Raw genomic sequence first — 27,715 nt, 5'->3', positions numbered from 1 at the left:
TAATTTTGACAATATCTCTTTCATTCATACTTTCTGCATATTAATGTTGGCATTAAATGAAAGTTTTTAGTCCCAATTCTTTCCTGTTGTGATGTACAGCCAAAACACAAGCCAAAACATTATGGCCACTAGGTAGATTAGATGGTAAGTGTACAATCATTTTCTTGTAGAAAAAGTGTTGGATGCATGCAGGAGAAATGGGCCAGAATGAAGACCTAAGCAACTTTGACCAAATATATATGGTCAGACTTCAGAGTTTCTCTGAAACGGCAAGGCTTGTGGGTTGCTCCCGGTTAGCAGTGGTGAGAATTTACCAATAGTGGTCTGAGGAGGGACAAACCACAAACCAGTGACAGGGCATTGGGCACAACAAAGGCTATCCTGTCCTGAGAAAACTGACAGAATGTCTTCTGTGGCACAAGTCACACAAAATTTGAATGATGATTAGGAAGGAATAGGAAGAATCTGTCACAACACACAGTGCATTGCACCCTGATGCATATGGGGCTGTTTAGTCACAGACCCGTCCACAGCCGAAAGCCCCTACAATGGGCACACAAGTGTTGGAACTGACTTTGGAGCAATGGAAGAAGGTTGCCTTGTTCGATAAGTCCCATTTTCTTTTACGTCACATGGGGAAGTGATGGTACCAGAATGCACTGTGGGACGACGACAAGCCGGTGGAAGGAGTGTAATGCTTCTGTTTGGAATCCCAGTATCTGGCCATTAGACATCAGTTTGACACCTGCCACTTACCTAAACATTTTTGCAGACCGAGTACACCACTTCATCATGACAGTGGTGTTCCTTGGTGGAAGTGGCCTCTTACAGCAGGATGTTCCGCTCTTCTACACACATTGTTCAGCAATTGTTTGATGAACATGATGAAGAGTTCGAGTTGTTGCTCTGCATGGCCTCCAAATTCCTCAGATCTCAATCTGACTGAACGTGTGGGATATACTGGACGAACAAGTCTAATCCAGTGCGGCTCCACCTTGGAATAAAGGATCTGCTGTAAATGTCTTGGTGCCAGATACCAGAGGACACATTCAGGGGTCTTGAAGAGTGCGTTCCTCGTGGATCTGCACTGTTTGGCAGTACGTGGTGGACCAACAGCATATTTATGCAGGTGGTCGTTATGTTTTGGGTCGTCTGTGTATATCAGAGCGAAACAGCTTCTTGAACATGAAAAAACGTAGGGCGGGACCCATCGGGAATTGATTGGATTGTTGTTGTTTGCTATTGCTGCAAATTATGTGAGTGACAGATTATATATATATATATGATCAAGGAAATGAAACATGGTTGTATCTCTTTCAATTAACAACAACAATAAAAATATCCTGGATTTGTGTACATCAAAATATATAGTTACTTTGAAAAGAAAAGAAAGCACAATAATAAGGTTAAATCATATCTTTGAATAAGTCATCATAATGCATGATTCTTTTTTATAAGTCTAAGGGATGAAATAAAAGTTAAATTCAGCAAGAAAAAGAGGAAAAAACTTAAGCCATTTTTTCTTGTTAATGAGTTTTGCACACAAGATAAAGAGATTAACAACATATTCAAGGGACAGCAGCTTTGGGTTTTCATAATAATAATAAAAAATTCTTTAAGGTTTAAGGTATGGTTCACATTAGTAGGGCTAAAAACATAAGTACTCAGCCCAAAATGTATTGGTTATACTACAATTACAAAATGAGCAGCTGTTTCTTTAACAAAACCACAAAAAGAGCAAGTTTCATCAGTATCAGAATATTTAGAAATGGATGAGTTAACAGGATAGATTTAATGAAGTATTTTATAATGTATTTCTTATGTGAGTGACAGATTGATCCCGCCATCATGCCAGTAAAAACGTCATAAGGGAAGATAAGAAATGTTGCTGCAAGAGGGAGGGTAAGTTATTTTGATTCAAGATACCATGGCATATGAATAAAAAAAAAAACATGTGCATGGATAAATCATTTATAATAAACAATGCAATATTCCATAAAAAAAAAGAAAAAAGAATTGTTCATTTTGATTTCATGGTGACTTTAACAATTGAACTGCAAAAACAGTCAAAAGTCATTCTCTCATACTTCCGTGAGAGTAAGAGGACAGGAAATCATGCGGTGAAAGGAAAGTGATCACAGCACAGTGGAAAGCTCATGTAAATTATCATTTTCCTCCCCTCGGATTTGACTAACTAGCAATTATTGTTCACATGTGTGAGGGCACAGAGCAAGAGAAGTTATTTTAGTTGCAAAACGGAATAAACAAAATCACCAATGCTCATTGAGAAAATTCAGAGAGGAGGATATACACAAATGAATATTTGTATACACAGTGGCCCTAAAAAAGCATTTGGATAAATTGATGAATGTCATAAATGTCCATGTTAAAAATAGATTTTATGTGTTATTCCAATTCCCACTGCACTTTCCAAAGGGAGGTTAAAGTCAAATACAGCACAAAAGCAACACGATTTCAGGCCTAAAGGCATTGCACAACATGACTCACAACATTAATTTCTGTGCCAATATAAACTTTTTCTTTCACCCTATGCCCCCCTCCCCCCTAAGACTGATATAAGATTGGCGTTTAAATGAAAATATGAGCTGCTCTTATCTGATGAGCCACACTCTATGAGATTCTTAATTACTAGTTGAGTCATGTTGATCTCAGCCTCATGATCCCACTGCATCTTTTACCACCCAGGCATACGGCAAGACCACACTCAGCCCAAATGCATCCTTCTTCTTTATTAAAATGGTATTCGCTGTTCCCACTATTAATAATTACAGGTTTAAAATATCATGTGTGGATTCGAATACATTGGTAACACGATGACACAGCAGGTCATCTAAAAGGACTCGTCGAAAACATCTTTAGTGAAGCACAGAACAAATCGGACTAAGCTGCTGATTTGGATCTTTTAAGGGTTTTTTTTTTTAACCTGTAGAATGAGACAATATTTAACTTTTATTGAGAAAAAGAGCATCTTCTCAGAGAATAAGACCAACATTTGACTAATGGTTTAAAGAGTGAAAAGGATTCAAGGCCAGTTATTAAGTAACCAAGTTAATCTAATTTTCCTTTAAATTGACGCACTGAAAATAGCAGAGAAACTTCTAGGCACCAGCTTCACTTCGGTCGCACATTTTGAAAAGCACTTGATATTTTCATTAAAAAGATATTGTCAGCTAAACAGTTGTAATGTTTCAGCGTGGAAGTTAAATTAGATATTTAAGGTTTTATGTATTATGGGTTTTTTGTGCTTTTTATGTATTGCTTCAAAATCCACAACCAAATATCCTTTGGTAAATGAAATAAAGACAAACTGAACAGAAACTGAACTTAGGTTCCTGCATCTTGATGTTTAAAGTATTGACTCCTTAATTCAACCTTTTAGACTTGGGTTGAACAACTCAAAGAAATCTTTAAGAAATCTGAACATATACTGACCTCTACAGGGCACTGCTAATGTTCCTGGTAAAGAAAGCAAAAAAACAAATATTTGTTCATAGGTTTATCAAATCAATTCTCACATCAAACACATTAACACAACCTGGCTTTAAATAAGATTACATGTTTCTTTGCACATTATTTCAACAGACAAAATGATGTACAGTATTTCTGACTTATCACTCAGTCATCAGTCCACCAGTCTATCTTCCCTGATTCTGTTTTACAGAGAAATAATTTAATACAGACCAAGAGCAAGACTACAAAATAAGTCTAATGGGAGGTAAGGTATAAAAAGGGCATTAGACAATGTATGTTGTGTACTCAATTAGAAGTTGCACAAAACTGATAAATTTGTCCTAATGTTGTGCTCTACTCAAGTATATTATACTTCCAAGTCAGGAGTGTTTTGTTTGGATCATTGCTTGATCTCCTGTTCATCAGTTTTGCTCTCTGTTTGCCCGTCTCTCCTGTTGGTGAGCTCTTTCAGTCCCTCCTGAAGCTGCTCAACAGCCTCTTCATCTCCTGCTGCACGTGCCAGAGCCAGGGCTTCCTCATACAGTTTACCAGACTCCTCAAACTCCCCTGGTTAACAAAAGACAAACAACATTGACAACTGTGTATCCCTGAGAATATCTTCTAGAATATTTTTTAATCTTTATATTATAATCATTTTATTTGTAATTATAAAACAATATAATATAATATAATATAATATAATATAATATAATATAATATAATATAATATAATATAATATACACAAGTGTGGGATCAACACTATTTTTTAAGCAAAACTGCATTAAACTTACAGAATTTAAAAAAAACAAACAAATGCTGTTCTTTGTAACTTCCAACTAATCAAAGAATCGATTATGATTTCTACAAAAATATTAAGCAGTTGAGCAACTGTTTAACCCCTTAACGGTCACCGTACTGTATATGGCACGCCTAACTTTACTTCCCTATATTACTATTTAATCCTAATCTAATTATGACAAACTATATATCGTTGGAAAGTTCTAAGACTCCTAAATAGATATTTAGGACTGTTTTTTTGTTATAAATTATGTACGAACATAAATAGATGAATTTATGACAAGAGTGCACCTCAAAAAATCTACGTAATAACAGGAGTTCTGACCTTGGTCACAAAAAGTTGACGCACACACTTTTAATAATTGATATGTTGTTTTTTATGCTAAAATTTCATTAGAAAATATATAATCTAGTATTTGTCAATAAAAAAATATAAAATAATATTATCTTCTAAAAAGTATAATATATATATATTATCCTCTAAAATATTGTATTATATTTTTTTATCGCTTTTTTTTATTATATTACATATTTTATTAGTTATCATAAATAAGGTATCATTTGAAAGCTTATGATCTCAGAATTCATCCTGTGAAAACTGTTTTGAAATTGGACATTGTGTTACCATAGAAACGGTACTCTAAATTATTTTATCAGGCTCCTCCCCTTTTGGGCATCCTTATGTTTCATAATTTATGATCAGAATATTTTCTAATCTTGACAAAACCCATATTGTCAGAAAGGTCTGAGTCTCAAGATTCCATATTTTGTGACAGAAGTGATATTTGGACAGAAATTTATTAATTTGTTATGGTAGAATGCATACAGTGAAATTCAATGGAATTCAATGACACCCGGTGGCTATTTTTGGTAATACGCCTAAACAAAATCTCATGGGAACTTCATTTTTTGTGATATCAACTTCAAATTTGGAACACAACTTGGTTAGATATTTGGCTTTGATTTTATAGTAATTTTTTTGTAAAACATATTTTGTAAAATATATATTTTATATAAAATAAAAATATTAAATAAATTATATGTGATTTAATGTAAATTTAAACTTCCATAACTTTTTCATACTTTAATTTTTTGAAGTGCTTTCACTTCAGCAATAATCTGCTATTTTTTACCTTTAATACAAGACCAAACTTAGGTCTATACTCCAAAGCATTCTTGAATTACAACCATTTAAGCTTGAATAGTGCATTTTAATGTCCATTCTCAAAAAGGGGGGTGACAGCTAAGGGGTTAACAATGATAATGATAAGAATGTGTGTGTGTGTATATTAGTGGTGGGCATAGATAAATTTTTTTTAATCTAGATTAATCTCACTGTAATCTTGAAATTAATCTAGATTAAAATGGCTCATTTGAATTCTGCTGAAGGCATTCAGAATATGTGTGCTACCCAAATAATGACTAAAGGGCACGTGTTTCTTAAATACAAAGTGACATTTAAAAGAACTTGTGAAGAAATTCCAGAGATTTTTTTATTATTATTATTATTATTAAAACTAACATAATAAAGTATGATTTTTTTTTTTTTTTTTTACTTTGAGCAATGATGGAGCTATAATAGACTTCTTATGAGCATATAAAACAAAACAGCTCCTTGGAAAAAATGAAATGTAGCCTAATATTGTAGTAGTTATAAACAAAGGTCTATTTTTAGTTCAGATTAACATTTGAGGGCAGCAATTTTATTCATAATGTCAAAATAAAACCAACGTAATGTTACTTGAAAGCATTATAGCCTACTATTCCTGCCAAACTTCCATGGTTGCAGTTAGTGTTATTACAGTAAATCCATGGTTAATGTTGCAGATCTGTGGACACCAGACAGTTCCTGGCTTCCACTGTTTGATCCATTAATAACGGAGATGTGAATGTTTCTCACTAGATCTAGCAGCGATGTTATTACTTCTGTGGCGAATTAAAATGCTTTCTTTACTGGATCTCTTAGCGCTGTGTAGTAACAGTGTCGCATGATCACGATCGGCTCGCGCTGCTTTGGTCCAAACTGATAAACAACAGCCCGTCAACCACACAATAACGAGTAGCTCAGTTTCGTACCGCTTGCATTACGTTTGCCATTTGATGTTGGACAATGTTGTGGTCGCGCCAGCGTCTCTTACATTATGAGCGCGCTTGCCACGCGCAACCCGCCTACATTTGAAATAACGAAATTTTGGTCGGCAGGAAAAATGATCCAACAAACCGTTCGGTTTGAAAATGCGTACCGAAAACCGAACCGAATTCGGCTAGGTATACATCCACGCTAAAATATCAAGGTGAGAGTCATCATAGCTTGCGTAGTATAGACCCAGCTCCCAACCCAACTTTGAGAATAGATTAACGGCGTTTTTTTTTTTTATCGCCCGATAAGAGTCTCACGTTAACGCAGCACGTTAACGCCGATAACGGCCCACCACTATATATATATATATATATATATATATATATATATATATATATATATATATATCCTCCTTACCCTGAACTTTTGAATGGTAGTGTGTTTTTGTATATTAAAACTATTTAAAATTGTAAATGCCAGTGTAACTAAAGCAGTTGAACCTTTGTGCATGAGAATTCCTGCCATATTCCCAAGCAGAACATGTTGATCAGGGTGACCCGCTGCCTGTGCAAGCTCAACGGCCTTCTTTACATGAGCCAGCGCCTCATCGTGCTTCCCCTGCAGGTCCAAAACGGTCGCCAGATCACTCATCAGAACCAGGGTCTGAAACAGATTCATTACACAATACCATTTAATGGGACAAACACCTTCTTGCCACATAGACCATCAGAAGATCTTGTAAAATGACTGGAGAGATTTTGATTGAATAAATATGACTACAAGATATATGTACCACCAGTACATTTATACTTCCAAACCAGTGTAATGTCTTACAAAAGGAACGTCACCTGTGGGTGGGACTCTCCCTGCTCCTCCTGGCAGATCTGCAGCGCATGCTGGTAATCCCTGCAAGACCCTGTGAAACGACGATTAGCTGCCAAATAACGTGCCCTCGCATCCAGACTGAGACCGAGCAGCAGCTTGGTGTCTTTGCGCTCCTCATCTAATTGAAACATGCGTTTAGTAAGAGATCGAATAAAACACAAATAACCTGTTTCCACAGGAAGTAAACAGAACATACCTGACAGGCTTTCTGGAAGAAGGTCCTTCTGTTTCTCAATCTTGGCTTCTAAAGACTCAGTGCAGAACTGGAAGCCATGCTCCGCCAACTCGTTCCTGGAAATGAAAAGTACAAGTTACTGAACAGCGCAGAGGTTAATAGGTCAAATGAGTCAACTGTTTATCCCCCTTTTCACTCTTTCAGCAGAGGATCAGAACTCACTTGTTTTGAGTGGCATATATGCTGGCCAGCTTCAGCGACATCTCAATCACTGCATTGTCATCCTTTTGAGATAAAACAATTGGTTGATAATTAGTCAACCAATGTTCAGAAATGAAGGAATCAGTAATGAGCATTGCATACAAAAGTAATTACATGCAAAAAAATATTCCAGCATTGAGTGTTTTTACCTGTGGTGTTCCCCCTGACAGCATGAAACTCATGGCTGCTTTAAACAGCTTCTCAGCCTGCAACAAAGAACAACCAACAGAGTCACATACGAGCACATAGAGCACAGAGTCAGTGGAGTAGTGCAGAGGGAAGATCTCCCTCAACCATACTCACATTATCCAGCTGACCTTGGACAAAGGCAAGATTTGCCATCTGTGAAGAGAGAGGAACATTAAGCTAAATTATGCTCTCATTTAATCTTCATTGTCATAAAATATATGTGATCCTGGACCACAAAACCAGTCACAAGGGTCATTTTTTGGAAATTGAGATTTCCACATCATCTGAAAGCTGAATAAATATATTCCATATGTTGTATGGTTTGTTAGGATAGGACAATATTTGGCCGAGATACAACTATTCGAAAATCTGGAATCTGAGGGTGCAAAAAAAATCAAAACATTGAGAAAATCGCCTTTAAAGTTGTCCATTTATGTTTGCGATTTTGCTGCATCAACTCACAAAAATATATTTTTTAACATATTTACGGTAGGAAATTTACAAAATATCTTCATGGAACATGATCTTTACTTAATATCCTAATGATTTTTAGCATAAAAGAAAAATCGCTAATTTTGACCCATTCAATGTATTGTTGGCTATTGCCACAAATATAACCGTGCTACTACTTTTGACTGGTTTTGTGATCCAGGGTCACATACGGTTTAACAAGGAGAACTCTAGGAAAAAATGGACTGGGCTAGGTGAAAAAGGAGGACAAGACAAAGGACAAAAAAAAAAAAACATACCAGGCTGTACGTATATATAATGGCATCATTACTGTGCATCTGATGTGCCAGCCTGACAGCTTTGTGTAAGAAAACATTGGCTGCGTCCAGTTCCCCAGTCATCATGCTGTACTGTGAAGGAGGTTAAGTAACATTCAGTCTTATAAAATAAACATGAATAATATTTAAAAAAAATAATTAAGACAGAAATGCATGACAAGATTTGTTCCCCGTTTACAATCTACAGCCATGGTCAAAAGTTTTGGCAGTGACATACATGTTTTTCAGTATTTGTAGATTATTTTTTACATGTTCCTATGGTAAACTGGAAAACAGAGATAAATATTGCATAAGATTTTTAAGGCTTTTATTGGCAAAAAATATTCAATATATGTAAAGAGTCAATGTTTACATTGTTGACCCTTCTTCTTTATAGCCTCTGCAATGTGCTCTGGCATGCTGGATATCGCCTTCTGGGCCAGTTCCTGACCGATGGCAATCCATTCTTGCTTTGTTAATGATCGGAGTTTATCACACTTCGTGGGTTTCTGCTTTCGAGGATTGACCACAGGTTCTCAATGGGTTTAAGATCAGGGTATTTGCCTGACCATGGATCCAAAATTTCAATGTAATGATCTCCGAGCCACTTCACTATCACTCTTGCCTTGTGACACGGTGCTCCATCATGCTGGAAAATGCACAGATCATCACAAAATTGCTCCTGGATGGATCGTTGGCAGAAGTTTCTCTTGCAGGTTTTTACCATTCTTTATTCCTGGTGTTGTTTTGGGGCAGAATTGTGAGAGAGAGCCCACTCCCCTGGATGAAAAGCAGCTCCACCAATGGCTGGTGTCAGGATGCTTCCCTGTTGGCACGACATGGTTCACCTTTTCTTCGCTGGACAATAGATTTTCCAGATGTTCCAAACAGTCAGAAGGGGGCTTCAACAGAGAAAATAACTTTGCACCAGTCTTCTGCTGTCCAATCCGTGTACTTTCTTGAGAATTTCACTCTTTCCTTGATGTTTTTTTCTTGGAGAGAAGTGGCTTCTTTGCTGCCCTCTTTGACACCAGGCCGTTGTCGAAAGTCTTGTGCTGCATATGCACTCTCAGTCTCGCACCCACACCTGCCGCCAATATTGAGCAGCTCTGCACTGGTGGTGAGACGATTCCCTCAGCTCTTCAAGAGGAGACGATCCTGCCGCTTGGTGGACACTCTGGGATGTCCTGAAGACTTCTTCACTACAGTTGAACCTCTCCTTGAAGTTCTTGATGATCTGGTAAATGGTTCTTTCAGGTGCGATATTCTTTGCATCAACTTCCTTGCATGCAAGACCATTTTGATGAAAAAGATGATGGCTGCACGCCTTTCTTTGGATGTAACCATTGCTAAGACAAGAACACAATGATTGGAAGCACTTCTTTCCTCCTTTTATAGCACTCAGTCTGTTCTTATAATCCAATCAGAATGATAGAGTGATTTTTACCAGACTATCACTCATCACATAATCAGTGAAATTATGTTAGCTATTGCTTTTTGCTTTATGATTTAAAATGTCACTGCCAAAACCTTTGGTCATGACTTTAGACGAGGAAGCGCTAGTTGTTGAAAGTCAGAGCCAGTCTGCAGTCTGTCAGATTTACCAGAAAATTTCGAAGTGTATCTATATAATAATAATAATATTTACAAAGTGAATGATGACTAGTGTTTAAAATCTGTTCCCTTTTAGAACAGATTCTTTGAAAAAAACACAAATTAACACAAATTATTTAATCACAAATGACATTATCAGAATAACAAAGCAATACTTTAAACTGAAAAAAAACAAAAAATAATCGTAGTATTTGCTTTGTTCCTCTGTTTTCACACAGACTACGCTAAGATAAACGAATGAAGATCAAACTGTCATGTATGTCTGATAAGAGAGAACTCAATAAAGCATCACAGTATACCTTGGCTTTCTTCAAGAGCAGAATAAGCTCATCCTCAAGTTTTTGTTCCTCAGTCCTCTCATCAGAGCTTCCAAAAAGTGAAAAGGCTGATGCAAAAGCAAATCAGAGTGTCAGATCATTTCAATCATTATACAGAGGTCACCCTGGGTCGAGGTGGTTTTACATTACGTAAATATCATGAAACATTATGACATCACGCATGTTACGTCATGTGTCAAATGCAGATGCTAATGTTTTCAATTCACACCCAATCCGCATGTAAACTCACCCATGACTCCCCACGCAAGAGTCCACCTGCTGAACCCTGCCGTGTCTGAGTGACGCTTCTCTCTGGTGCATTGAGAAGAACTGACACACGGATGCCATGACCTTCTGTGCAAGCGGCTCGACAGCACAAACACCCCAGCCGACTCACGCAGCGATTTAATTCTTGCAAACGATAAACTGGAACCGGATACATTTCTTGTACAGTCATTTACACAATGCTTCAAACGAGCTACCTGTGCAGCCAGCAGCCGACAGTAAGAGCGCAGCGCCATGTTTGATTATGCAATGACGTCAGGCGTGGTGGTCACGTGACCCGCCCGATGTTTTTTTTATTATGAATTTTTACACTATTATTATATATTTATTTATTACACTATTATCTTTAATGTCTGGCAGTTCAGATGACATTCGTGTAAAATCAGTAGTTTCATTAAAAAATATTTGTACAATTTTTTTATACATTTTGTCCCCTTTCTAAGAATAAACTAGGTGTTTTATTTTTTCCTTTTTTTCTCCAGAATATTTTTTTAATTGGTAAAACCAAGGCAAGTACCAGTTGCTTAATTACATCCTGCAGGAAATGACTCAAATTTACTGGTTGTAAAACAACAGCACAAACATAAGAGGTTGAAAATAGTCCATAAAGGAATTGTTCATAAAAAAAAAAAAAAAAAAAAAATAATAATAATTCTATCATTCATTTACTCACCCTCAAGTTATTTCAAACCTGAATGAATGTCTTTCTACTTCTGCTGAACACAAATAAAAAATATTCTGAAGAATGTAGGTAACCAGATAATTGATCATGGACCTCATTGACTTCCATAGTATGAAAAAAAAAAAAAAAAAAAAATAACCTGGAATTCATTGGGGTACTATCAACTGTTTGCTGTTTTGTTAGCGAAATTCTTCAAAATATCTTCCCTTGTGTTCAGCAGAGATCAACTCATACAGGTTTGAAACAACTTGAGGGTGAGTAAATTATGACATAATTTTCATTTTTAACTGAACTATTCCTTTAAACATACTAGTACTAAAATACTTATTTTAAAAAGTTACTGAATACAAGGAATAAAGCATACAAAAGACACATCAATTTATGATTTACTGTTCTATTTATTTATTTTACTAAAGCACAAATGAGGTTACAAAACAACACAATATCCTGTTATGACCCACTGGCCATTAGTTTTTTAACAGGAAAAAGAGGGAATGCTTTGTACTGATGTCTTTTCAGTTCTAGGTTAGCACACAGCGGGTCTCTGTATCACAGTTCATGCAATAATTTTAGGTTAAACGTATTCATTTGTAGACAGAAGTGCACAGAAAGAGAGAGATAGGAAAGGCATAGGGTGATCCATATACACAGTCACTCACACGTAATATTCACATAAACAATAATAACTTCACAAAACAAAATTATACAAATCACCTCATAATTCAATCCTTCCTCTGAAAAAAAGCTGTCTGTAAAGCCTTTATACATTTCATCTAAAACCGGGAACAAAGTTGCACATGTGAAATGTCCATCTAAAAGCAAAACATAAATTTGTGTTCTTTAAACTGACATTTATTTGAATAATAATAATAATAATAATAATAATGTAGGTTAGCATAGCCTTCATTCGAGAAATAAAGTGTATGGGTATGTAAGGCTTTCTACCCAAATCTCTTATAATCCACTGCAACAAATACAACATCTATCCATCAGAAAGATGAATGTGTAGTTTACAGAAACAGAACAAAATGCAAGCAAAGAGGAATGTCGATAGAGTGTAAATTACTTTAAAACCTATTTCAGTTTTCAAAATTAAGGAATGTTTTCCCAAGTTAAAATGTTAACACACTCTTACATCAATGCGTTCATAAGAGACAAGAGAGGTATATTAAAGCCCATGGAAAATAAGCCCCATGCGCTTGAAACCAATCAAAAAGTACATTAGATCTTTTTTTGTCTCTTCTGAATGTAACAAGTCGTCTCTTTTCAAATAAGTCAGCACCTGATAATTCAGTATCTAAAACATTTTACTTAAAGGTGAATAAAAGCAATTAAGAGTCATGAAAGTGAGTAAAAACTCCCAAGCATCACACACTTATGAGTTAATTTACCAGGGAATTTATAGAAATATATTGCAGACCTCACAACTGACCCGTTGGACTTGGACCAAGTGCCATCATCTAAGGATGTTATATTTGGCACACAATATATCTTTTTTTATAAATCTGCACTGGCTTCATACAACAGGACTGAAACCTCATTAGTAACCAGCATTCAGAGGCACAAAATATTTACTGACCGCAACGAGTTCCTGTAAGGTCCAGCTTCAGACCCCCAGTCAAGAGCAGGTTATTGCACAAGATGAAAACAAAGTGTCACATACGGGCCTCTCTGGCTCTGGTATAATTGTACTGCACAATGTTGCTGATTGACAAAACTCGTTACACATTTAGTGCCAGCAAGGTTTAAGATTCATTTCAACTATACAACGTGCAAACGAAGGGATAATAACCATTGACAAGTACTGTCACTATATTCCCCACTAAATCACACTCAAAAACACACTGATTTTTTTTACGCATTACAGAATGCTGGAATTCTAAACATTTGTATGCAGATGATCTAGGGCATTTCAAATCACTTTAAGTGAAATCACAAAAATGATGTGCAGTGATTGTCTACACCCTGCGTGTGTACATCTGATTGGTAGTATGGTTCTCTTGCAGCAAGGGTGCATACTAGGTGTGCAAAGAGCTGCCTAACCATGACCAGAAGGAAAATAACAGCACACATCAAACTTCAACTGCCACACAGAATGAAGGAAGACTGTTCACTCCTCACCAAACCTTGGAGTAACTGAGAAGGGTGGGTGTGTGTGTGTATGTGTGTGTGTGTGTGTGTGTGTGTATGAATGTAACAGAGGACAAAGGCTCAAGCCCAGGCATAGCATGAACACCTCACTCCCGGCTCCCAAAGAGCTGAAGGAAAAAGAGGAATATGTAGACCACATCCATGTAGAGGCAGATGGCTCCGAACACATGCTCCTCTGGGTTCAGAGAGTACCGTCTGTTGCCAATCAGCAGCTGCATGTCGAACGCCAGGAACTAAAGCATAACAAAAGGAAGATTATTAGATCTTGTATGAAACACATAAAGCTGACAATATTGCATAACCAAAGGGTACTAACCAGAGTGAAAACCAGAGCGCCAAATCCAGCATAAGCAGTATGCAACCAGGGTATCTAAAACAACAGACAAGAGTAGACACTTGGACCGATATCAAAATTATGGCTTCAGTACGATTTCAATATAATACGTTTTTAGTGATTATAGCCTCATTCAGAGTGTTAGTCCAGATCAGATTTTTATGCATCTCTGATTGGAATGCAATCCTATTTAGCAAGTGTGAACAGCAAAAAAAAAAAAATCATATCAAATTGAGCTATATATATATATATATATATGTGGTTTTTCTGGAAATACGTTTCAGTCTGACTGCTCTGATCAGATTTTGCGTTATGTCACTTTCTCATGCCAGGTAAACATCTGTATTGAACAGAAAACAGACAACATCTGTATTGCAAACCCCTCCACGCTGCTGTTGTTGTTTATGGCCTATACCTACCATACAGGACACACAAATCAGATCTGACCAGTTGTGGACAGTCAATAATTTAGATCAGATTCCAATCGGATACACAAATAATCGGATTCGGACTGACAGTGTGAACAAAGCTATTGGCACATCATAATAGTGACAGCTTCAAAGTAATCTATATCTATTTAGCAGCTTACATATCCAAATGGTGCAGTAAAGAACAGCAGAAGCCCGGTTATCATCAGCACCATCATGAGAGAGAAAAGTAATCCGTGACAGGTGGTGAAGTCAACCTAGATGACAGAAGACAATGCTCTATCAAATGACCCATAAATGAAGCACTTGACAGAAGCCGTTTAAGATGAAATGAGCTCACCCTGGACTGGAAACAGAAGAGTGTGATGGCCAGACACACCAGTGCTGTGATGCCCACACTCAACATCACCACTTTGGTATTATGGTAGCTGTATATAGAAAGAGTGAAATTAGTACTGCAAATTAGACACACACATATTCTTGTACATCTATCTTTGAGAGGACATTCATTGACACAATGCAATCTCTAGCTGTGAGTGTGTGTTAGAAATCAGGAATGGTGAGAGAACATTGTGCTTGGTATGTTTTTTGTCTTCAGCCGACAAAGTTTAATCACGTCTGGCTAGCACGCTTCTCGTAATGTTTACACAGTAGGCATCTTTTGTGGCAGTTCAAACACATTCGACCACACAAGTGTCTACACTACGAAAGCAATCCGGTCTAATGCGTTTTCGACTACCTATGGCGGTGACTACCTATGACTACCTATACCTACCCAGTTTACACCAGTATTTAGCGTTGTTCACTTGAGATCGGATTGACAAAAACACATCTTAATAACAGGTGTAAACAGGGCCTAAGAAAGATAGTCCTCACAAAGATAGTTGTACAAGTACACACACACATATCTCAATACAGTTAACTATAGCAGTGGCAGTGTACAAGGCTACAATTGGGTTCATTTTCTCTCGTACTTTACTATTTAATGGATTGACCATAGTGACCTTAATAGTGTGTATAATAAGAGCAAGGACTCTAAACTTTCAAATTTTGAACATCCACTAACATTTTCTAGTCCAGAAATCTAAAAATGTAAAAATAATTCATCTTAATAATTATAAAGAATATTTCACCTCTAACAGTGGTCCATTTTTTTATATTAATATAATATAATATAATAACATTTTGTCTTACCTGGCGAGCATGCCAGCCATATAGGACATTGCCAAAGTCTAAAAATATAAAACAAGAATATGCATCCTTTTCTTTTTAAAGTTAAATGATAGTGAAGACTTGTTTATAACATTTACTATCATTTAACTGGTGAGCTAATGAGAACGAGATTACTTACAAAAATGGCTAGGAGGATCATATTTGTTGGGTATCTTCGTCTGCAGATGAAACACAAACACTGTTCAATAAGTGATGGATATCAAAGAACCTCAGAGTTCCTGATATCACACATCTCCTATGTAAGCCAGAAGGTGAACTCAAATACAAGAACAATGTATAACAAACAGTGTCTGTTTACCGTGCGTTTGTGCTGCACACAAGCATCAGGTATGTTCCCATGAAAGTCATGCTGGACAAAACATAGCAGTGTTACAAACATAATTCATATATGATTCATATAAGTTCTAAAGCCTCTAAAGAGGAAAGAGCACAGTGTATAGTTCACTTACTATGAGGTCAGATAGAAAACCCGGTTATACTGTACAAACTTCCGGACTGGCTCACTGTGAAAGACAGGACAGTCTTCAGTGACAGTGCTTTCTTTTAAAAGTGGAATAATTGGATAAAATTGAGTTATGTGTATCAATTACCAAAATGTGAAGAGTGACACCACACTAAATGTGACCATGAGCTGAACCATGAGGATACAGAAGACCTGCAAAGAATATATATGCTTTTCATAACTAGAAGGTTCGTACGCTGCTGTTCAAACGTTTGGGGTCAGAACAATTTAAAAATATATATATATATATTTTAAAGTATCCCATGCTCAACAAGGCTGCATTTATTTGATAAAAAATACAGCAATATTTTGAAATATTACTACAACTTTAAACAGCTGTTTTCTATTTTTAAATATTTTAAAGGGGTGGTTGATTATTATTTCACTTTTTTACCTTTAGTTAGTGTGTAATGTTGCTGATTGAGCAAAAACAATATCTGCAAAGTTACAACGCTACAATGTCAAAATGCTTGTCTTGGCGAGTATTCACGTAAACACAGTCAGTTATGTCTTAAGTGAATGTAGTGAACAGTTGGGAAAGAAATCAGATGTGTGTCAATAGGATCTGTGCATTAGGTCTTAAAGTGACAGCAGCCTAATACAGTAAACCTGCTGCTGTCTGTGAAACAAAAGAAAATCACTCACTGCTCTTGACAATCAATTTTGATATTCAATTCATTTGAAGACTATGCAGTGTTTTAGTTTTACATTTGATGACTCACTTTCTGTATTTTTTCTCACAACTAAATTATCAAATGTAGGCATACCTGATAAACTTGGTAAAATGACATTGTCAGAAGTTGTAGTGATGCTTTCTTTTCCCAGAAAGAATGTGAAACATATACATTGGTTATATCATTTTCAGTTTTTAAATATATTTAAATACAATTTAAATTGATTTTACACACTTAAAGCAAAATCCTATGAATCACATATCGAATATCACATTATTTAACAAGTTATTGCATACGCATTCTTCTTCAATATCGTGCAGCCCAAGTCTTCACTGTTAAATATAAATTGATTCATAATGAAGATACAAAAGTGATTCAGTCAAAAGCAGTAAGTGATTTTTTTTAATTAAATTAACAAAACAGACACCAACAGTTTATTAAACTGCTTTCCCTTTAAGAACAAATGCACAGATCTAAAATAATGTTACACATCTGATTTGTGCGCCTAGGATATAACAGACTACGTTTATGTGAATACTTCACACAATGTGCATTTTTACATAATCCTGTGTGTATTTGACCATTCAAGCCCAATAAGCTGTGAAAGATGTAAATGTAATATAAATGTAAAGACAATTGATTTCGGGATCACATGCATCTGAGACGCGACATCTGAACTCACGCTTCGGCTGTGTCCATTAGCGCGAGCACTGGATTGAGTCCTTTTTTGCAGCTTATTGTGATTTATAACACTCTACATGTCAATAACTTTAAATAGTACTGCGAAGTTAAAGACATGTAACGATTTAAAAAAACTTTATTTATTTATTTGTGAATCGATGTGAATCAGCAGAAGATAGAATCGCGTTTTATAATCACCCCCACACACACACACACTATTTAAAATTGTATAATATTTTAATCATATTTACTGTATATATAGAAGCAAATATATACAAATATGCTGCTATGAATAAAATGCATTTTGTTTGTTGTGAGACCAGTATAAATGTTGGCAGGCAGAGTAAACATCTCAAATAACAGCCTAATGAGACCTAATTACCCTGAACATCTTTTTAATTATAAATGAGCAACAAACACATTAAAATATATAGACTGCTTACTTGCATCCAACTCAATTCATATCAGTTAATAATGTTTGAACTGTAAAGCAGACTGCAAATAGAAAAACAATTAAATGAGAACTTTCACACCTTCCTGATGAACATGCGGCGGACATTCTTGTCCTCCCAGGTGCTTCCACTCAGGCCATCGAAGCTGCTGCTGGAGCTCGGATCAGAGAAGGGTGAGGACATGTCTGCAGCATAAGCGTTGGAATATCCTGGACCTAAAGAGACATTTTGCACTATTAACAACGTTCAGAGAAGAAAGACATAATTTTATCCTCAGACTTTTCTTACAGTAAAGATAAGGTTCCTTGCATATAAACATTTGTGCATGCATATCCAAAATTGCTGTAGTAAAGTGTCACATACTAGGGCCGGGATGCACATAAGCCCAGCTGGGGTGCATGGGCATGGTTGGTGGTGGCATTGGGGGCAGCTGGGAAGCGTAAGTGAAGCTATCAGCTCCTTGTTCTTTATCTCCTGCTGTAGCTTCAGCATAGCTGGGTGGGGCTGCTGGCAGACTCATGGTCTACTGTAAAACAATAACATTCAAAAAATCATCTGAGAATGGAATCAAGAACAAGTAGATCTGTTATTCCAGCACCCTGGCCAGCATTAATATTTTATGCCACAAAGCCAATGAAACTTTGCAACTCTTCACCACATTAATTCCTTATGAACCTAAAACTTGGATCCTTTCCTATTTTAAGCCAATGGCAGACAAAAAGGTTAACCTTTTTTTCAATTAAATAAATGTGCTATATTTTTGTTCAATCATGTTTTTATTTATTTAATATTTTGTATTTTTGGGGATTTTATGGTTTTATTTTAAAAAGTGATAGAAATTTAAGTTTATTGTTATGAAAAAATGCAAAAAAAAAAATACTACTTAAAATTTGTATATGATTTTCCAAAACATGCTTTACTCTAAACCTGCGAGAAAATCTTTTGCTTGGGCCGCAGTACCAAACGTTTCCACTAGATGAAATTTGTTTCCCATTCATTTCCAATGCTGTAATTTTTGATTGTGAGAAGCACAAGAGCAATGTTTTTTTTTCAGACCATTTAACCTTTTCGAATCATGTCCATGATTATTTTCTTTCTTTCTTTTTTTTTTTTTTTTTCACATAGCAAGTGCCAAAACCTTTATCAAGTTTTGAACTATTCCGATATTTTTTTTCTTTTCTTTTTTTTCTTTTAACTGGGCACAGATTATAATTTATAATGTTTATAAATTAACCACATGAAGCCTGACATACCATATGAATTAACAGTCTAAATTAAATCATATATTTTTTAAATGTGTCATACTATTTCTCCAAATAAAACGTCTTAGTAAGAAAATATTTAAATGCTTAGTTTTATGATCAAGACTGTAGTTTTATTTTGGGGGACAAAAATTATAATGCAGTGCAGTACAATGATAACTGAGAGAAATAAACGTTCCAAAGATGCCTATCACACCTGATAAGTATACATATATGTGTGGATAATTAAGTAAACATGGGTTGCTACAGTCTAGTAAAAGTTAATTTTGAAATTTTACTAATAATATAAAAATTATACTTACGTTTACTTCATAAAAATCATTAAATATTTGACAGCAAAAAGACACATGTACCATGACCTGATGGTGGAAATTTACAATTACAATTATACTAAAAGGTTTTTTGTTGTTGATAATATATATATATATACACACAAACTATAAATAAGAGGACAGAAGGCATGTAACGTTAGAACAATTGTGTACAACAGGTTTTCTTCAGCAAAGTTGTAAATCATACTGATAATTAAGAGGCGTTAGAAATTCTTGTTTCAAATATACAGTACAGTTATACAGTTATTATAAGTAACGTTAGTAAAGAGAACATCAGTTTAGACTCATATTGATCCGGCTAGTGCATGTAGAGCTATCAAACACAAAGCACAACAGTCTTTTATTCTAAATTATTAGTCTTAACGAGGGGAGTACTGTTATGCTGTTATATATATACTAAAATAATTTGTAACGGGACTGATATAAAGGTTGACAGCGCTTAGCTTAGCTAGCACCTCGGTGACACTTTTCAAGCCCATTCTATCGTGCAGGAGGCGACAAATGCTTTGCGCATATAAGAATAAGATTGTTAGAACCTACATCAAAATATAGGCTCTAACAAATTAATTCTAGAGTAAGCTCTGTATTTTAACTTACCTTACTGTAACTGCTAATGTGACACTCGAGATCCAAGTAAAAACAATGAACACAATCGTTCAATGACGTACTTCCGGTGTTTCCGGAAATGACAAACGCGAACCGCTAGCAACCTGGAAAATGTGAAGCGATGTTGATAGAATTTCGTTGTTTTTTTACAGTGAAAACATGTCCTGTTGAAAAAAATAACTCACATTTAGAACACACAATTATCACACATATATTTTTAATAGAATCAGAGAGAGCTTTATTGGCATATGTTGCATACACACATGTTGTTTGTTTTGGTGACAAAGCAGCTTCTAGTACACAGAGACAATAACAAGTATACAGATAGTAAAATAGAAATTAAAGATGTTAATAACAGACAAAATATATAGACTTTTTTTTTTACCCATAAATGTAAATTCACAGGAAACAATGCCTCTTAGTATATATATATATATATATATATATATATATATATATATATATATATTTTAAAAAGAATAAATTACATTGAATTAAACTAGCACTAAAACAAAGGCTACTCAGAGACATGTCACCATAGCGAAAGCCTTTTTAAGTAGTGAGGACCAGTAAAATGTCCTCACTAGTGATTTGCCATATTATTTCACTCTATTAGTGAGGACATGGGTTAAAGTCATAATTTCGATTTTTTTTTATCTTATAATTTCAACTTGCTATGTCAAATTTCTTTTTATCCTGTAATTATGACTTTTTATTTTGAATTATGACTCAATTTATTTTCTTATGTGGCAGGAATGGGCTTCCATACGTTTGGCCCTCACAAGTATAGCCAAGCCTGTACACACACACAAAATGTAAATTTATTAATAGTATTAGAGAAAAGATAAGGAAAGGTGGTATGAATTATTTATATATTTTTTTCTTTAACGTTTTGTAAAATATTATTTTTCTCTGACTAAAGATTGTTGTACATTTATTAATCTGCATTAGATTGCAAAGGTACAGATGCATACTTCAACTAAGTAGACACAGAAACGTAGATTCTCTGCTCTGTTCTTGAGAAAACTGTACAAAGACAGAAACCAAAGAAAAAGCACAAGCCAAATCAATTAATGTACGCTTTAATTAGACATCTTTATGGCAGATACAGCTCTAAACAATAATTGATACAATAAAAAAAACCTCATGAAGAGTCCTTGAAGTTTACTTTATCGTTCATATTAGTCTTTGTCTTGTTGACCTGCCCTCCACTAGTTAAAAAAAAAAAAAAAAAATAATTAAGTGCACAACCATGGTTTTTAATAGGTTTTTCAAAAGTAAAGTCCAAATAGTGTGATGCATGTTAACACACAAAAAAGAAAACATGACTGAATTCCCCTTGCAAGCCCAGTAACTGACTCAGGTCTAACAAGCATGCTTGTATTTTTCCTGGAGAGCAAAAGTCTGGTTGGCAGAGATGTTGGAAGTACGAACTGTCATCTATGTGATGGGGAGGCGCTCTACTGGCTATAAATCATGCATCTGTTTATCGATTTTTGATTTCAGATGTTCCTTGTAAGCCAGAATGTCCCTGCTCCATTTTGTGATGGTCTGCTTTTCACAAACCCAGATCTCCTGAGCCACCTGCAAGGAAACAAAACAATATTATTAAACTAAGCTAACTGCATTAGCTTGACAAAGATAACAATGACATGTACAACAAGATGGGCAAAAACATAACTAAAACCTTCACATTACCTGCTGAATAAGCCTGAAGTCGTGGCTAACCAGCATCATTCCACCCTCAAACTCATTGATCGCCTCAGCCAGAGCATCAATGGTTTCAATGTCAAGGTGATTGGTCGGCTCATCAAGAAAGAGCATGTGGGGAGTCTGCCAAGCCAGCCAGGCAAAGCAGACACGACACTTCTGCCCATCAGACAGATTCCTAATGGGGCTCACCTAGTTTAATAAAATAAATAAATAAATAAAAAGTCTGGGCTTCACAGATTAAAAATCAAAGGCAGTCCAAAAAAAAAAAAAAAAAAAAACACCCTACTTGCTGTTTGCCAGTGAGTCCATAGCGGCCAATGATTTTCCTCATCTCTTCCTTCTCCTTAATCTCAGGGTAACACTTCATCATGTATTCCAGAGGTGAAAGGTCAAGTTCCAATTGCTCTGTTAGATGCTATAAAAAAAAAAAAACGCAAGTTAAATACTATTAAAAATCAGTCTAGTGCCACAGAACTAATTATGTGGCAGATTCTAATAATAATTGATTAAAAACTTTAGTTTTCACATATACATACAAAAACAGAACATCTTAAACAAAACTGCATCTGGGTTGCGCTGACAGATCAGCTAAACGCTTCGGTCTAGTTTTTGTCAAAGCTCTATCCACAACAAGAACAAACTGCTTGATGGAAGAGCTACAATTCGGCCTTTTGTTTACATCATGTCATCAGAAACAACCCATAGCAAAAAAAAAACAAAAAATCTATATACATCAACATCTTCACTATTTTTATCATCAACATCCATTATATAAAAACGTCATGACAAATTGTCTGAACAGACCTGATGATATCGCCCAATCTTCACATGGGAGTGTTTTCTAATCATACCGTCTGAAGGCAGGAGCTGAAAGAAGAGATGACGCCTTACAAACCACAATACTAAAGATTCCAAACCACATAAAATGCATGCAACCCTTGGTATGTTGGTTTATACATTTAAGTTAAAACATTCCTTACCTCTCCAGCAAGGAGCTTCAGCAAAGTAGATTTGCCAGCCCCATTGGGCCCTACAAGGGCCACCCGTGTGTCCAAGTCAATTCCAAACTCCAGGTTATTATAAATATGCGGCTATATAAGACAAAAGGAGACATGCGAGAACCTCAATCCAGAGAAGGACGCAACAACAGAAATGTGAGTAAAATGTGTTATTAAAGATTAGATGGTTCTGCGTACCGTATTATCCGAATACCTGAAGCTGACATTCTGAACCATAATGACAGGAGGGGGGATCTTCCCACAGGGAGGAAAATAAAATGACAGGGTCTGAAGAAAAAGAAAAAAAGAATAAGTAATTTCTACTACTGACTAAACAAAGGATTAAAAAGGCAAATGACTGATCAAGATCAAGACAAAACTCTTTTCTCACCTTGTCATTCACAACACGCTCAGTAAGACCAGAGGCGACCATCTTCTGTAGCGTCTTCTCTTTACTCTGAGCTTGCCTAGCCAGCTTGGCAGATCCATGACCAAACCGAGCAATGTAGTTCTGCGGATCAACAGGAAAATGTTTAAATAACCACATCAATTACAAGCTGAGCAAGTAGAAAAGGGCATAGAAGATTTGCATATTTACAAAAGGTACATATAGAGATCATTTACCTTCATGTGTGTTATCTGGTCCTGCTCCCAGTTAAACCGCTTCATCTGATTCTCCTCCAGTTCCTCTCTGGTCTTTATATACTGGTCATAATTACCCTTTACACAAGAGGACGAATGACAAAATAAACAAAACTGCACATTTGCAATTACAGGAAAACAGCTTTACGGGGGAAAGAATTAGTCTCTTTACCGTGTAATATTTAAGCTTGCGCTGGTGCAGGTGAATAATGTTGGTACAAACGCCATTGAGGAAGTCCTGGGAATGGGATATCAAAACCAGAATTCTTTTAAATCTGTCGGGGGGAAAAAGAAACAAACTTGATCACACAGCTCTCAGCATGGTGTTTGCAACAAAAACAGAATGCATTTCGTAATGTAACAGTTACACTTTATGACAAGGTGTCCATTACAGTGCATTTAAACAGTTAAGTAATGAGTTACATTAATTAACATGAATTTACTTTCGATTTTAATTATGCATAATTTGTTATTACTACAGAAAGTAAATGTAACGTGTAACAAAGACACAGTAAAATAAAGTGCTACTGTAACCTCTTCAAAAACAAAACTGCATCTGGGTTGCGCTGACAGATCAGCTAAACGCTTCGGTCTAGTTTTTGTCAAAGCTCTATCCACAACAAGAACAAACTGCTTGATGGAAGAGCTACAATTCGGCCTTTTGTTTACATCATGTCATCAGAAACAACCCATAGCAAAAAAACTTTTTTTTTTTTAATATTCTGTCATAGACTTGTTTTAAAAATAAAGACTTACTGGCTGAGCTCTTCCTCCAGCCACACACATGCATCCAAGTCCAGGTGGTTTGTTGGCTCATCCAACAGCAACATGAAAGGCTTGAGGAACAGTGCCCTGAAGATAAAAAAAACAACCACGAATGAACCAAGACTTCAAAGATTGTTGAAAGATATGCAAATGCATTCATTGAAAGAGCTAAAGGGATCAGAAAATTCGCTTCGGACAGTTTTTGTCATTGCACAGTTAGCACAAAGCAACTGCGCTATCATTCGGCCTTTTATTACATCATCTCCCAGGAGCTTTGAACTTCCGAAAGAGATTCTGAAGACTCACCGAGCAAGAGCAACACGCATCCTCCAGCCACCGCTGAAGTCTTTGAGTTTCTTCTGCTGCATGGCAGCAGTGAAGCCCAGTCCGTGGAGGATCCGCGAGGCCCTCATCTCCGCTTTATCAGCATCCAGTTCCTCCAAACGCTCATACAGCTCCATCAGCTTCTCACATTCAGCTAAAATTTGACAAATTTAAAGTTAAATTAAATTCACAAACATTCAAATAAGCATAATAAACACACAAGTGTTCCTCAAGGAGATTCCTTAAACACAGTGCAGAGTTAAGAAGTCTTCTCCAACTGAGATATTCAATATACCACGCCTAGGAAAGGAAGCTGTTACAAAATAAACAGTTCCTATGAAAACGTGGAAAGTTGTATTGACCTGACCAATTAACAGATTATTTGAAAAATTTTCACTGTATACATACACACTCATTACATATTATACTAATTGGTTCTCACACATCTTGGGATCAAACAATTGATGTTGAAAAAAAGTTGATGGTTTTGAACAAGCAAATGCCAATTTTCATTTCCAGGCGAACTATTCCTTTCAAACTACTCCGTGTGCATTTGATCAGTTGTTGAAACTCACAGTCCTCATGAGCTAGTCGTTCAGCCTCTCGCTCCAGCTGGATCCTCGCCTCATCTACCTCCATCACACACTCCAGAGCGGTCTTCTCACTTGGTGCCATCTCACGGGTCAGGTGGTAGATATCTATGTGCTCTGGAATCGGCACCTCCCTGTGACCAATTGCTGACAGCAGCATTGATTTACCTACACAAAAGTTTAAATGCAAGTCAGTTATTTATGAGCATGTAAACTGAAATCACTTCTAAAGCCAACAAGTGGAGATTTATTAGCCCAACATGAACAGATTCTACATTTACCAGTTCCATTGAGTCCGATAAGGCCATATCGACGGCCAGAGTTGAGCTCCAAACTAGTGTCACTGAGCAGCTCCTGTCCGTGAAACGTGAGAGACAAGCTGCTGATGTGCACATCAGTGCTGTTTGGATGAGATGCCAACACGCCAGTAACTGCACGGGCCTCAGTTTTCTTCAGCTCAAACTCATCCAGCTCCTTCGTCAAACTGGCAACCCCTAAGTTAAAGAGAGAAAAAGAAGATGATTCAAATATATTTCAAGGAGGAACATAAAAAAAAACACGTTTTAAAACACTTGGTGGGCCAATGGGTGAGGGGGAAACTCAGATTTACAAAAGTTTTAAGGCATGGTTACACAGACACAAATGTTCAACATGAAAGTCGGTCCAATATTCCAATGCGATGTCATTTCAAATCAGTGTGTAAAAAACAGCAGAACAAAAATGCAAAGTTATCCTCTTATTTTATAGGCAATTATAGAAAAGCAGAAATATCCTCGTAAAGGTGTAATCACATTAGCAATTTTTTTGGGAAAGCATCATGGACTCAACTGGTGGAAAAATTTTCTCCCTCCCACAAAATTCCCAACAGCATGGATTAATAAAACGGGATTTTGCCCGCAAAAATTCTCAATAACGGTCAATGTGACTGAATTAAGCCAAGCATTATTAATAGTTTTCAAATACCCATTCTTTAAGGTTTATCAAATAACACCAAATTCAAGAGTACAGAGACGATAACACCAAATATTCATCTTGGTGTGAACAGGCCTTAGGACGGTCTTTTAATGGCTCCTCTTACCATTGAACTCAGCTCCTCCGTTCTGCTGGTCCTCTGGTTTCTCTTCATCACCATCCACTCCATCCTCTGGTTTCTTTGTACGTTGGCGAGCTTTGGCTGCTTCTTTTTTCTTTGCCGCCTTCTTTTTTGCTAAATCGGATGGCATTTTAGCTGCAGATCAGAGGAACAGAGCACTTCTGAAAATCTGAGGGAGAGATACAAAAAGATTAGGTAGAGGTTAAGATGCTCTACTAGGACTAAAGAAAAAAAAATAATTACAAAGTACACACTGTTCCCAAACGACTTCCGGTTCAATCGACACTCGATTAGTCACTTACGCAGATTTTGTGCTTAAGGTCTCTTTTCTCATTTGTATTCTGATGACATTGAACATATTGTTAATACATTTTGTTTACAAAGTTGTATATAACATAAACATGTATTCTCTATGTTTTGCAAGAAAAATAAAAAGGTCTTGTTTTAACAGACCAAGCTTCAGGCAGCAGAGGGCAGTGGTTCGGCTCGGCTCACGTGGAGTACAGTCGGCCAGTACTTTTCCCTGACGCAGTCTAGGCGTATTACGGCAATGATAAAGTGATACCGGCAAAGAAAATAACCTATTACACGAACGATATCGTGAGGAGTTCGGAAAGCACAAATGACCGATGATATAGCGACATACCATCGCTGCTGCTCTCAAGAGGAAATAAGGTGTCGGTTAACTCTAAAGGCCCAACCAATGTGCCACTTCACCAACCATGCTAACTCTAGCCATAACGGTGTATCCCAGATCACGAGGAAATCTTACTCTCTGGACATAGAACAACTGCAGTTTATATTTTAAAAAAATGCGATAACATTTGTAAAAGAGGTATCAACTGATAAACAATGTTAAATTGGCTGACGGGCGCACGCGACTCTCTTGTCCCCACGAGCTAGCCGGCGAGCTAACAGCCGGTAAAACTAGCCTGTTAATCCGAAAGATGTCCGGACAACAAAACTAAATTAGTAAATGAGGTATGATTTTTTTTTTGTAGACATCGACCATCACGGAGATAGATGACTATCACGAGTAAATAACAAACTTTTGTTGAATTAGGCCGTAATCTTACCCAGATCTATTCCTGACGAAGCGCTCCTAGCAGCACCGGAGAAGCGGTCTCATCTCATGGCCCGCGCTACAAGCTGTGTGAGGCGCGTGTCACCAATACCGGCACGGCAGCCAATCAGATGCCGATGCATAATAAAGCTCCACCCACTCATTTGCATTACAGCAAAGCCGCTATCTGTTAGCAGTTTTCTTGTAGAATCACACGTAATCTCTGGGCCTGACTTGTTTCCCGGTTGAGTCACACAAAATGACATAAAATTAGTAATGTTCAAATAGCAGTTAATGTGAATCATACAAACCGGACAATTACAAGGTTATGCTATTTGCTCATGATT

The 27,715-nt window shown here is 36.5% G+C and overlaps 3 protein-coding genes across 4 annotated transcripts; all 3 read right to left on the bottom strand.

Annotated features, from left to right (window-relative positions):
* Nucleotides 1-2,736: 2,736 nt before the first annotated feature.
* On the bottom strand, nt 2,737-11,109 carry ttc19 (tetratricopeptide repeat domain 19). The gene is made up of 10 exons (XM_081373598.1): nt 10,809-11,109; nt 10,541-10,626; nt 8,610-8,720; nt 7,975-8,013; nt 7,821-7,877; nt 7,633-7,694; nt 7,432-7,526; nt 7,199-7,353; nt 6,851-7,013; nt 2,737-4,038 (listed from the first exon to the last, which is right to left on the bottom strand). The coding sequence occupies exons 1-10, from the start codon at nt 11,077-11,079 to the stop codon at nt 3,872-3,874; spliced, it is 1,206 nt and encodes a 401-aa protein (XP_081229724.1). The 5' UTR covers nt 11,080-11,109; the 3' UTR covers nt 2,737-3,871.
* A 797-nt stretch (nt 11,110-11,906) lies between these two features.
* On the bottom strand, nt 11,907-20,257 carry faim2a (Fas apoptotic inhibitory molecule 2a). Of its 2 annotated transcripts, none has more exons than XM_081375533.1 (12): nt 20,172-20,257; nt 18,344-18,506; nt 18,062-18,195; nt 16,262-16,326; nt 16,121-16,174; nt 15,970-16,020; nt 15,790-15,829; nt 15,633-15,670; nt 14,779-14,866; nt 14,600-14,695; nt 13,993-14,046; nt 11,907-13,909 (listed from the first exon to the last, which is right to left on the bottom strand). In XM_081375533.1, the coding sequence occupies exons 2-12, from the start codon at nt 18,498-18,500 to the stop codon at nt 13,763-13,765; spliced, it is 924 nt and encodes a 307-aa protein (XP_081231659.1). In that variant the 5' UTR covers nt 18,501-18,506; nt 20,172-20,257; the 3' UTR covers nt 11,907-13,762. The 2 variants fall into 2 exon arrangements, with proteins under 2 accessions (XP_081231659.1, XP_081231660.1); XM_081375534.1 differs by having other exon boundaries at nt 18,344-18,503; nt 20,172-20,234.
* Nucleotides 20,258-21,246: 989 nt separating this feature from the next.
* On the bottom strand, nt 21,247-27,487 carry abcf2a (ATP-binding cassette, sub-family F (GCN20), member 2a). The gene is made up of 15 exons (XM_081375517.1): nt 27,382-27,487; nt 26,291-26,474; nt 25,494-25,706; nt 25,198-25,380; nt 24,605-24,776; nt 24,290-24,385; nt 23,706-23,808; nt 23,516-23,611; nt 23,283-23,402; nt 23,090-23,179; nt 22,874-22,984; nt 22,698-22,760; nt 22,180-22,308; nt 21,879-22,082; nt 21,247-21,764 (listed from the first exon to the last, which is right to left on the bottom strand). The coding sequence occupies exons 2-15, from the start codon at nt 26,433-26,435 to the stop codon at nt 21,648-21,650; spliced, it is 1,842 nt and encodes a 613-aa protein (XP_081231643.1). The 5' UTR covers nt 26,436-26,474; nt 27,382-27,487; the 3' UTR covers nt 21,247-21,647.
* Between the last annotated feature and the right edge of the window lie 228 nt (nt 27,488-27,715).

This window comes from Scardinius erythrophthalmus, assembly GCF_964197995.2.
Source record: "Scardinius erythrophthalmus genome assembly, chromosome: 9".
In the NCBI taxonomy this organism is placed as follows: Eukaryota; Metazoa; Chordata; class Actinopteri; order Cypriniformes; family Leuciscidae; genus Scardinius; species Scardinius erythrophthalmus.
This window is presented reverse-complemented; position numbering and strand designations above follow the sequence as displayed.